The sequence below is a fragment of the Hesperophylax consimilis genome, chromosome 3 (genome assembly GCF_061612785.1).
Source record: "Hesperophylax consimilis isolate HC1 chromosome 3, BYU_Hcon_1.0, whole genome shotgun sequence".
Classification (NCBI taxonomy): domain Eukaryota; kingdom Metazoa; phylum Arthropoda; class Insecta; order Trichoptera; family Limnephilidae; genus Hesperophylax; species Hesperophylax consimilis.
Genome location: NC_142838.1, coordinates 31,680,987 through 31,693,990, shown reverse-complemented (window position 1 = coordinate 31,693,990; position 13,004 = coordinate 31,680,987). Strand labels below are relative to the sequence as shown.

Sequence of the window (13,004 nt, the reverse complement as noted above, 5' to 3'; positions counted from 1 at the left end):
GCGTGAGCGGGGATGTGGACGGGCAGTGGGGGGCGGCGGGGCGGGAGGGAGAGGGGAGGGCGGGCACACGCAACACGGTGTCACATCACTGTTGCTACGGGAGTGTATAGGCCGGCGAATCTTCATCACAGCAGGTTCGGGAGATTCCGTGCCTATAATATTGATGCTAACATTAAATTTTTCATCTTCGGTTTCTTGCATTATGGCCATCTTGATAAATCTCTCCATCTTGGCTTCTGCGGCTGAGCTGCTGCCGGTGAGGTTGGAGTGATAGCGAGGAGGCGTGCTGGACAGACTGGTGTGGTACGGTGGAGGGCGTTGGTGCTCTGCATTAGAGGAATTGTGTTTGGGGCCGGCCAAGTGGTTGGACCCGGCCCCTGCTAGCTATAGGAGCTTTTCAGTGACTGAGCTGGTGGTTTCGGAACTGACGGTTGATTGACTGACTGGAGCGGGTACGGGTACGGGGTCCTCACCTTTAACCACAAAAGTTAAACATTTAGTAAATAATAACCCATTTGCCGAATACAGAATACATATAACATTAAATAATATGGGCATTGAATTATGTTTACAAAATGAGCTAAAAATAGCTTGAGTTTGGAATTAGCCTTAAAAATTCTAGAAATATTACATAAAGAGGAAATTGAAAAATAGTGGGCATTTCAATATACGCTACAACTTTATCGATGTATAAAATGAACCACTACCTCTCGAGCAATAACATTGAGGAAAAATAAAGTTATCATTTAATGCTGATTGCAATCCTGTATCATTTATTCAAAATACTCTGTGTAACAACAGTACAATAATACTTAGGACGGGTTGTTTCGGAGAATTTGAACAATTCATCAAATTTCAACGTTCGTTTTCGGGTTCTGTGAAAGACTTATTCAAGTTCTCTTATTATATCATTGTAGGCTAGTTGCTTGACAAAACTGAAATAAAAACAGAACTTGAAAAAATCTTTCACAGAACTTGAAAATGAACGTTGAAATTTGATGAATTGTTCAGATTCTCCGAAACAACCCGTCCTTACAGTTCATTGAATTGGCATTATGTATGTGTATTGAAAGAAACCATTAGAAGGCAAAAAAAGTCTAATTTAATTACTTCGAGTGTAGAAGCGTCAGCTATTAAATCGCGCATTACATAATGTAATACCTTTTGGCAATTCATTTGGATGATATACCTGTTTTATTCTGGCCTACAGGGGCCTGCAGTCGTTGTCAGTTGAGCAGCTCCACAGACACAAACTGCTTCAGGCGCTCCAGATACTGGTTGTAGAGCTCCACATCATTGTGGCCGGCGCCCTCTACCCACAGCGGCTCCACAGCCCGCGGACAGCGCTCGTAGATGGCCAGCCCGTGCGAGAAGTCTATCACCTCGTCCTCGGTGCCGTGGATCACCAGCACGGGCGAGGTCACCTTGGGCACCTTATCAATACTGGAATCAATCATAATCACCACATTAACATCATCATGTTCTGTAATGCGCATGCACAGGCAAAATAATATTCTACAGTGGAATAAAGTAGTGCTTATATTTTTTATATGAATCTTGATGCATTTAATAAATGGTGAAAACCATAGACATATGAACAGAGATGTGCTTTATTTCAAATGGAAATGCAAAATGGGTATTTTCCATTTTGCATTTTAAATGCTTTTTTAAAAACCATTTTGCATTTTGCATTTTAAATGCTTTTCTTAATGCATTTTCCATTTTAAATGCTTTTTGCAACATTCTTCCTACTTTCTCCACTCATCTTTTTTTCATAAGCCCCAAATATCAGTCGGTCCTCAACCTCGCTATGAGAGATAATTTACATTTGTCAAGTTGCTCCCTGGTAGGAGCCCTGGCAATTGAGTGATACCATTACAAAAAATACTGATTCAAAAACTGAACATGGGGCCATGACGCTGTAATATTAAATGTTAGATAGCAGTTTCTATGTTTTTACGTTAGCAACATTAGTCCCGCGCAAATTTTTCGTGGTTTCATAATCTGTAGTCGTGGTGTTTTTGGATTTACCATCATGTAATATGTTCTACATTGATGTCCATTGTTAAAAGACAAAATTGTTTAAAAATTTTATAATTATTTTAATTGTTCGACCTGAGAAACCATTTTGCACTTTCAATGCATTTTGAAAATAGGTATTTTGCATTTTGCATTTGAAATGCTTTTCTAAAAACCATTTTGCATTTTCAAATGGAAAAGTTTTGACCCATTTCAATTTTGCATTTCAAATGGTTTTGGGTACCCATTTTGCACATCTCTGCATATGAATATTAGTAGACCTGCCCTAAGTGATTAAAAGCGTATTATTCCCCACTCCCCATACCGGTTCCATTGGAGCCGGCTGGGCTCGCGTATGGCTCCACGTGAATCTTGAGAATGTGACGTCATCATTCTTGTTCGAACTAGCGTCGAGCTATGGTCGAGGCATTTTACGAAATAACACGGCAAAATGGTGGCTTGTGATATGAAAACTTGTAAAAATAGATGTGAAAAAGAGAATAAACCCAATTGTCGTATTACATTCCATATGTAAGCATTATTTTAAGCTTATTCACATCGTATAATATGGATCAGTTGTAGAAACATATACTATCACATCGAAATACATCTGGACACAAAATACAAAGCCGTGTGCATAGGAATCAGGGATGTGCCTTTGCTTTTTGCGCTTTAGGTACCACGTGTTAGGTACGCGCTTGTTTCGTATGTACGGTACTGCTGGAACGAGAAGGAGTGCATATCACGTAATGCGCTAGGTTATACCGAGTGGCGATGTGTGATAGAAAATCATGTTTTTTGTTTTTAATTGAAAAAATGTCATCGGAAGGCAAAATGATGTCCAAATTTTTACTCCAAATACTCTTAGGAATCGCTGGTAAAAACTGTGTGTATATAATTTCATTGATTTTTTTAGTTGTTTTACTTTTCTTTCTTAAAGATTTCAATATTTTATTATTAATAGGAACATAGCGGTTGTGACAACCCTCCAACATTGGTCAAGTGTAGCGATTCCCAAGTGTGCGCATCGTTGTTACTGGGAAGTAAATTATGAACACTTATAAAAGTGTCTTAACTAAATACGTAAACAAAATATTCGACTCTGAAAATAGAAGAAATTTTTTTTGCTGAATTTGGACTTCGCAAATTTGTTCATAACGTGGCGAGTAATTTGCGCTCCCATGTAAAAATGTATATTCATTCAAAAGCAGATTTTACTTTTAAGAACTAAATGGTGATATTAAAATGCGAGATGCCTATATACTGTCAGATTGATTTATTGACGAATCACAGTCAGCTTTACCCCCTTCGTTCTTCAACAGTTGATTTTACCCCTCACCTTTAATTTCTAGTCTATATATTCATATGTCTGTGGTGAAAACCAAAATATTTCTTAGACATTGTAGAAAATGGATAAAAGAAAGTGAAGGACTATTTATTACCACCTTTGTTGGTTATAGAGTCAGATATTAACGTGTTACCATAAGCTATGGAGGACGACATTTTTAAGACAAGTATAATATTATAATACTAGCTGTACAAGGCCAAGCGTTGCTGTGGCTCAGTCTGTCTGTGCAGATAGATAAAAAATAGCGTGTGTTGCTTTTACGTCCAACAGATGGCGCTGTTTTTTTTTTAAAAACATGTTTTTACCTGTCACAAGTGACATCTATATAATATAGGTATAAAAACTCATGCATATTCGAATGCAATGTTGTGTCAAAATTTGAAAGCAATTGGTGAAGAACTTGAACAAATGAATATTTACATTTTTATTTATGTAGATAGATAGTTAATACTTTGTTTTGAAATTCAAAGATTTACAAAATGAGGACTAGAATTAATAAATACTATCATACTATCATAAAAATTAATGCCTTTTACAGGCGCAAAAAAACAAGGTTTACTGATAAAATAAAATCTTTTATTTTGTCTAGTATGGAATGGCTTTAAAAGACTACCAGAGATGTAAACACATTACAAGACAGTACCAAAATACTATGGTGGGAAGAAACAAAAACATATTATAAGTTTGATTTGACAAACATGCGTTCATTGTTATTTTAAGACTGAAATAAATTTTGGCAAAAAAAATATAATTTAGAGCATAAAATTTTTGTCATCAAAATATTTGTATTGTAAACAATAAATTAACAGCTAATGAACAAAGAAAAGTGTGCAATAAAAACAAAGAAATTATCTGGTTAAGCATAATATTGTTTTTCTGCAAACCTACTACATGTATAGGAAAGGGTATTAAAATGAATCATGAACTGGCATCAGAAGATAAAACATGTAATGAAATTTATTTAAGATAAGATTCTACTTATTAACGTCATCAGGAATTGTGTATCATCATATTTATTTTCCGAACATAATCTAATGATTATAATTCAGAAATTATGGTAAACAGGGTAAAACAGAATAAACATGATAAAAGCCAAGCAATAAAATAGCATTAGCTTTTTGACTCCTTTTGTGAATATATTTAAGGACGGGTTGTTTCGGAGAATTTGAACAATTCATCAAATTTCAACGTTCATTTCCGGGTTCTGTGAAAGTCCTATTCAAGTTTTGTTATTATATCTTTATAGGCTAGGTGCTTGACAAAACTGAAATTAAAACAGAACTTCAAAAAATCTTTTACAGAACTTGAAAATGAACGTTGAAATTTGATGAATTTTTCAAATTCTCCGAAACAACCCGTCCTAAGAGTTTTAAGTTGCTAAGGGTAATTTTAAAATTGAATAGAAAAGATTCTAATTACAATTTCATTGACTGTGCCATATGAAATGTACACAAAGTCAGTTGAAACTAGTGATTCATGATGATTTTCAACATCAGAGTAACTGGAAAATATCCAACAAAAATACTGGAATTAGATCAGTCAATCATCATCAGTTCGCTTCCAGTTTGGATTTCATAATATGAAAAGACTAAGTAATGCGGTCTCATTCGAAACACGCAGAAAATTGTTTCAAGCTAAAATAACAATGTACGCCAAATAAAACTAAGTGAATTCATGAAATGCTGGAAGAAAGCTATTTTTACACTATTTTTTTATTGATAAACTAAGCATTGAAAATATAATAAATTATGTACATCCCCATTGAGGTAATTTTTCACGAAAACGGAGCTATATAAATTAGCCAAATATTATTATTATTATCAGTTTTACGTAAAATAACTCAATCCATTAAATTTGTAATTTATTTCAGCCAATTGCAAGATTACAGAATTCGAACTACTTTACTACATTACTCTTAAGTAATGGTAATGGCTGGTGTAAGAAATAATGTGATAAATTCTTAACATCAGGTTAAAGGTCAGATGTAAAATAAAAGCAAGATTAATTACAATAATTGTATTCATTCATAGCCTTTACCATATTATCCGATATAAACCATTCTCATAATACAACACAAATACCTAAATAATAATTACCTACCTACATGATAATATAAATGAGGGCAAAAATAATAATTATAATGAATGCTTCGCCCATTTCATAGCGTGCAAAGCTGATTGGAATAAATAATGTACATACGTGTCTAAAATAGTACCGATTGATTAAATTTAAAGTCTCTATCTTTATCAATATGAAATATTCTTATTAACATTACATTATGTACCTTTAGCCAACCCGAGGAATGCGGCAACGTTAGTAACAAGCTAAAGGTCTTCAATTACTTTTGATAATAATATATACGGGGTTTAATCATCCCTAATAAGTAAGAACAAAAGAGCAATGATTAAAACATGAAGGATGGCAGTGGGTAAGACCCAGAAACATAATGGAATCAGATGATTTATCCGAAAAAGTAAAATAAACAACATTCCAAAAGACAAGGATTAGTATTCAAATTGGGGTCATAAATTACTAGGCCAAGGCAAGTCACATGATAAGAAAATTACCTAGGAAATGCATCGAAGAACCAAGTCCTCTTGGTGTTGGGGAAAGCCACCCGCATGCCGGACATGAGCGGAGAATGCAGGATGACGGCCCCCACCTCGTAGCGGGAGGCCAAGTCCACGGTGGGCACGGTGCCGATGCTCTGCCCATAGAGGATGATGTTCTCCGGGCTGATGCCATAGCGCGTCCTCAGAGCCAGCCAGGCAGCATCAATATCTGCATACAGATTCTTTTCAGAGGGTTTACCTCCACTCACACCATATCCCGAGTAATCGTAGCTAAATATGTTACAGTTTATTCTGGTACCTAATCCCAAGTAGAAACTGCTCATTTGTCCTAAGTCCACAGCATTCCCGTGAGAAAATAGGATTGTAAATCTCGCATTCGCGCTGCATCTGACAAAGAGACAAGCGATTCTGTTACCCCTTGAGGTCCTGGAGAAAAACCCTTCGACGTTTTCTTTTTCGCGGTCTGAATATTGCCATTCTGCTCTTTCGGTTAAGTTAAGAGTATATTTAGTGGAGCCAGTATCGTCTGCGATGAAAGCATAGGTAGGCTCCGGAGGGAGGAAAGCTAACTTAGCAGCGATTCTACCTGGGCATGGCGGACAACAAAACAGACAACAAAGTTCACTCAGGCTTAAACCGTTCATGATGCACACGAATGTTCACTAAAAAACACTAAGATAAAATCCTCACTTATATAAAAGCACTGTTTCTTACAATTAACAGTCAATTATGGGGTAGTAGTGTTTTTCTTTATTGACATTTCCACCGTATTTCAGCCATGTTCGCGATGACTGGCTCCGCCATTGCTTATTGCACAGCCTTCTAGATTCTCAAAATTTACACTATATCCTTAATATGCATACTCATCATTTATTTTAATCGTTGGTTAGGTACTGCCGGTACCCACTGAACAAACCGTTTTCCAATTTGTCCACCTGGACTTAACACTTTTAGTAAAAAAATTTACGGATTTGAGTTTTTTTACGTAATTTTTAAATTGGTCGGGCTGCGTATCGCATGCGCCGTCTTATTAAATTCTCAGAATTGGTACTGAAATAACTTATATCGTTATTCTATATTCTTTTTCCTCTCTACTTTACTCACTTATCAGTATTAAAGCATAAGGCCTTAGACACATTACGCTATATTATGCGTGCATAAAGTGGGCGTGGAATGGACGTCTTATATGTTGGGCCAACACACTACGCTATTATCTTCCTCTGGAGAGAGGATCAGATCAATTGGGGGAATGCCACGGAATATCATTTATATGTATAGGATTTGTTACTTTGACAGATGAAATCCGCGTAATAACGGCGCTCTGACCCCTCTCCTGCCGTAGGTAGAAGAGGGAGTTGCATAATTTTCAAATATAACACACAATCTTTTTAGATGTGACAGTTCTGTATCGGATTGTATGGCTAGCAATAATAAGTAATATAAAACGCTTTGAACTTTTAGACTTATGAACACTACATTAAACTGTTCCTCCGAAATTCATAAATGTTTGCGATAGTCTTCGGTTTCTTCTAACACCATCTCTCTCAATGAAGTGTTAGAAGCACCCAATTCATTTATCTTTATATTCAATTCTGACCCCACATACGACGTTTTTTCATATTTTCAAGTTCGTTCCGTAAAAAGTTCGAAATTATAGATTATTCATCTTCATTAACAATATCGGGTCGAGTTAAACTGAAACGTCTGAAAAAATCTTGTTCAATTTTTGTCGTTCAACCAAAATCGCTCTGTCTGAATGGGACATTAGTCGCCCGAATAAAAACTTGATCAACTCTGTTGAAAGGCTGTTCACACTTATCGATTAGCTTTCAAGTATCATTCAACAGATTTGATCAACTAAAATCGCCATGCTTTATAATTGATTTTGTTGAATGGCAGCATTGAACGTTCGGTTGTCAGATTTTTCATGGTTTTTTCTGTGGTCGACATCGATTAGAAGATTGTCTCGTTGAGAATATTTTGTGATATATTTATATAAATTCTCTAAATTGAAATGGCTTCCGCTGCTACTAAAGTTACTGCCATAAGTGAGCAAAATTATTTATGATAATAGATTTATATTTTGAATAATTTAACGATAATGTTTTTGAAAAATGTTACATAATAATATTATCCTTCATGTTTCAGCTGCGCTGAGGAGATGGGCTTACAATGCTTCTGGATTTAACAAATATGGTATTACTACTACATTACTCGATTTGTTAAAAAAATGTGATAAAATTGGGCTTAACCTAAATCATTTCTGATTTGACAGATGACTTCACCCCAACACATCTACTACTATGAATAAAAAAAAACTTTATACAACACTTGCCAAATAATTATGTACGACACATCTCTAAAATTTTCCTCACCTACGGATACGAAAATATGCTATTTAAAACGTTTTGGTCCACTGTATAGTTTTGGAGTTTTATTAGAAATAATGAAAGTTCTTATTAAAAAAAACCACTTTATTTCAACTTGATTACTACAAGAAACAACTATTTACACTAGGGGAGATGGTAAAACACACACAAAATAGGTTTTTTTTTAATTTTTTTTTTTTTTATATTAACTCCACACAGGAGGCCCTGAAGAAAATAATTTCCCTCAGGGCCTATGTCATCTTTGGGGATGCTGTGTGGAGGGTCATTTTGTGGAGAGGAAGGAGTGAACATGGGTATTGTAGAGTCCCATGTTGTAGGATGGAGGAAACACAGAGGCCGGCAGTTCGTTCCACAGCCGAGCTGTTGAACTTAAGAACGAATCGTAGAAGCGACCCGTTCTCATATTAATTTTACTATATCTTTATTTGTACAGCGCCCTTGAGGGGATTTTTGGCAAGAACGGCGCAATACAAATCAGCCTAATACTATTATTTAGTTTGATTAATTTTAATAATTTCTGTGTATTTCGTAACCTTCAAACATGACTTACCACAATTGTTAGGTGATATAAATAAGAAAACCAGCGGTCGTGAAATTTTTAAATTTGGGAAAAAATGGAACTTTAATGCATCTTTTATCAACTCCCCAGACATAAATAGTTGTTTCTTCTATTAATTATGTTGAAATCATGTATTTTTTGTTGTTAATTTTTGCATATTAAGCGTGTGGCAGAATTTGGCAACTTTAACAGTGTGGAATTTTATCACGCCACTCTTCTGCATCTGTATACAGATAAACAAAAAAGTTAGCTTCATAAAAATGTTAAGCGTACAACATACTTTGTAGCAAAAGTGCGTAAATCACTGCTTACTCCCACATAAAAAAGCTCAGCATTCAATCTTAATCACTATTATTTCTACTTTTGAATGTTTGCATAACCTTGTAATTACCAATTATAAATAGATGAAACAATATTACTCTGTTTGAACCATAATATATTTTTTATATCAGTTTTGGAACAACCGTTCCTTCCTAAAGGCAAAATATGTACTAACTTAACATTATAAAATAATGGTGAACATAGTATATATTATTAAGTGTTGGATTGGGGGTGGAGGCGAGAATAGGAATTAGTCAAGAATGGGGGGAGGAGAATGTATATAAGATGGGACTGTAATATGATAGTTTTAATAATATGTTTTGTTTAAATAAACAAAAAAATATTATTTATCGTCCCATTTCAGAATGCTACCATTCACCTTCTGTTATTTCTCCTCCCCCCACTCTTCAATAATCCCTAGTCACGCTTCTACCCCCACTTCAACATTTAATAATATATGTTCACCTAATATTTTGTAATATAGTATTTATTTTCCTCCTTGTTAATATAAAAAAAATGTGGTTCAAATGTAATATTGTTTCATTTACACTATTATTTCACTTGTAATCTACTAAGAATTGATACTGATATAATTTTTTTTAAATTTGTTGTATAATTCAGGGCTTTTCCGCGACGATATCTTGTACGAGGACGAGGACACCGTGGAGGCCATCCGCCGCCTGCCCGCCAAGATCGTGGACGAACGCAACTTCCGCCTGGTGCGTGCCGCGCAGTGCTCCATGCAGAAGATCACGCTACCCAAGGAGCAGTGGACCACCGTAGAGGCTGACGTGGCCAACCGGTACCTCGAACCCATCGTGCAGATGGTCAAGCGCGAGCGGGCTGAACGTGAGGAATGGAACGCCAACCATTAAATTATCCTCCTGTTTTGTATATTCTCTGGCTTATAATAAATAATAAATATGTTACGTTACTAGGCAATTAACTGATGAGTTTATTTTCATTTAAATACAGTGAACCTCTCATATATGGTTTTCCGAGAGACTGGAAAAAAACCTTGATGGGAATACGTTAGTTTAATTTTTTAATTTAATAAATTAGGCAATTTTTAAATTTCAATCTTAAAGGGACTGGAAAACAAATATTCTTAAGTGGGAACCTTGTAAGAGGGGTTCACTGTATAGATTCTCCTTTTACGCAATTACATTCAGAGCTTTTCTCTCTTCCTTCTACTTCATAACATTTGTGTCACAACTCCTGTAGTCGCCGCTATCACTGAAGAGAAACTGATAGAATTACAAATAATATAGTGGGAAACTTATAAGAGGGTTTCACTGTATAGCAGTGGCAATCCGTGACTTTTCAGTGAGGTAGATATAAGATTGAAAAATACAACATTAATGACAGCTGAAAACATTTTTGTTTGAAGATTTTCAATTTGGGGATGTTGCGATTCCCCAAACTGAAGGATTACTGAAAATCTTCATACAAAAAATATTAATTTTGAAAAAAAATTCACAAACATCATCATTGTCGTATTTTTCAATCTTACCACTTTAGCCCGCTGAAAAGTCACGGATGGCCCCACTGCTGTATAGATCCTTGCTTTATGCAAATTCTTTCTCAAAACTACATCCGATGCAATCACAGCTGTTGCGCGTAATGATGTATAAATGGAGCCTAAAGGGTTTTGAATTGTGTAAAGGTGGACATATTTCAAACATCAGAACATATCGAATGTTGGCCTCCGTGGTCGAGGGGTAAGGCTCTTGACAACAAATCCGGAGGCCGCGGGTTCAAATCCTGGTGTGCGTGAGTAAATATTATTTGTATTTTTCACAATTAATTAATTAAATAACAATACAGTGGTGCCTCACACAACGAACGCCTCGCACAGCGAATGCTGCACACAACGGACTTCCTTTTCGTTCATTTCACGATTCATACAACGAACTTCGCTTCACACAACGAAGTCGCCCGATCTTCTACGATCACTGCCGATTAATTGCATCCTCCCGCGCAGGCAGTCGTTAGACTCGTTAGTCACTGCGTAGTACGCTTAACTTACGCACGTATCGCAGCAATCGTTCTTCATTACGAATTAAATCGCACACGTATCACGGCAGTCGTCCTTTTAAGATAAACTCAACCTTTTTTTTATATGATGGGTTCTAAAAAAAGCAGGAAGGTGATTTCTCTTGAAATGAAACAGGAAATAATTAGAAGGAGTGAATGTGGGGTAAAACAGTGTGACCTCGTCAAAGAGTTTGGCCTCAACAAGACCACCATTTTCACCATTTTGAAAAACAAGGATGCAATAAAATCAGCCAAAGTAGCCAAAGGAGTATCAAAACTATTTAATGAAAAACATAGATCTTCAATCCACGAGGAAATGGAGAGGCTATTAGCGATTTGGATTAAGGACAGGCAGGTGAAAGGTGACGTAACAACCCAAGATATTATCTGTTACAAGGCCAAGATAATTTATGAAGATCTAAAGAAAAACATCCCTGGAAGTAGCAGCAATCAAGATAATAAAGAAGATTTCAAAGCCAGCAGGGGGTGGTTTTTTAGATTTAAGAAAAGGTATGGAATCCACAGCGTTAATATGCATGGTGAGGCTGGCAGTGCTGATAAAAAAGAAGCAGAAAAGTTCTCTATTAATTTTCAAAAATTTATTATGGATGAAGGATACTGCCCACAACAAGTGTTCAATGCCGATGAAACGGGTCTTTTCTGGAAAAGAATGCCGAGCAGAACATTCATTACAAAAGAAGAGAAGAAATTGCCAGGACACAAAGCCATGAAGGACAGACTTACCCTTATGATTTCGTCTAATGCCAGCGGAGACCTCAAGATCAAACCTCTATTGGTTTATCACTCTGAAAATCCAAGAATTTTTAAGAAAAATAACGTTATTAAGTCCAAATTGCCCGTCCATTGGAAGTCCAATCAAAAAGCCTGGGTGACCCAAGTTATCTTCAACGAATGGATTCTGGAAACCTTTGCTCCTGCTGTGAAGAAATTCTTGTTGGAAAAAGAACTGCCGCTCAAAGCCCTTCTGATACTTGACAATGCCCCTTCTCACCCAAAAGACCTAGAAGAAATATTGCAGGAAAATTATCCTTTTATCAAGGTTCAGTATTTGCCACCAAACACCACATCCATTCTCCAGCCAATGGATCAGCAAGTTATTGCGAACTTTAAAAAACTCTACACTAGAGCCCTCTTTAATAAGGTGTTTGAAGAATGCGAGTTTGGTGGAGACAATATGACTATCCGAATGTTTTGGAAGGAGAAATTTGATATCCTTTTGGCAATACGACTTATACAGAAGGCCTGGGAAGAAGTGTCACAAAGGACCCTCATTTCTGCTTGGAAGATGCTTGTGCCTTCGTGGATTCAGGAAGAAGCAGTAGTTGATGACACAGAAGTGGTGAAGGACATCATCACAGTGGCCCAAAGGTTGGAATTAGAGGTAGAGGAAGAGGATGTACAGGAGCTTATTGAGGAACACAAAGAAGAGCTGACAACTGAAGAGCTCCAAACACTTCTGGCCCAACAACAGGACAATGCTCAAAGGGAAGCGTCATCTGATAACGAGGAGCAACAATCAAACAATCAACCAATTCCAACTGCTGACATCAAGAACATCCTGGTCAAATGGAAAGCAGTTCAGCCCACTATCCGGATTCCGCTGAAGCAAACAGGATCAACGACCTGTACTCCGATACTCTTGTCCGTTATTTCCGGCAGATGTTGAAGAAAAGAGAGAAACAAACGACTTTGGACAGGTTTTTCACTGCACCATCGGCGGAAAATGGATGAAGATG

General features: G+C 36.5%; 2 protein-coding genes across 2 annotated transcripts; one reads left to right on the top strand and one right to left on the bottom strand.

The window, feature by feature from the left end:
• Positions 1–238: 238 nt before the first annotated feature.
• LOC149425279 (alpha/beta hydrolase domain-containing protein 17B) lies at positions 239–6,743 on the bottom strand. The gene is made up of 3 exons (XM_089651058.1): positions 5,935–6,743; positions 1,190–1,443; positions 239–473 (listed from the first exon to the last, which is right to left on the bottom strand). Exons 1-2 carry the CDS (start codon positions 6,582–6,584, stop codon positions 1,227–1,229), a joined length of 867 nt encoding a protein of 288 aa, XP_089507184.1. The 5' UTR covers positions 6,585–6,743; the 3' UTR covers positions 239–473; positions 1,190–1,226.
• Positions 6,744–7,828: 1,085 nt separating this feature from the next.
• Positions 7,829–10,156, top strand: LOC149425278 (cytochrome b-c1 complex subunit 7-like). The gene is made up of 3 exons (XM_089651057.1): positions 7,829–7,988; positions 8,089–8,136; positions 9,832–10,156. Exons 1-3 carry the CDS (start codon positions 7,955–7,957, stop codon positions 10,083–10,085), a joined length of 336 nt encoding a protein of 111 aa, XP_089507183.1. The 5' UTR covers positions 7,829–7,954; the 3' UTR covers positions 10,086–10,156.
• Positions 10,157–13,004: the final 2,848 nt, after the last annotated feature.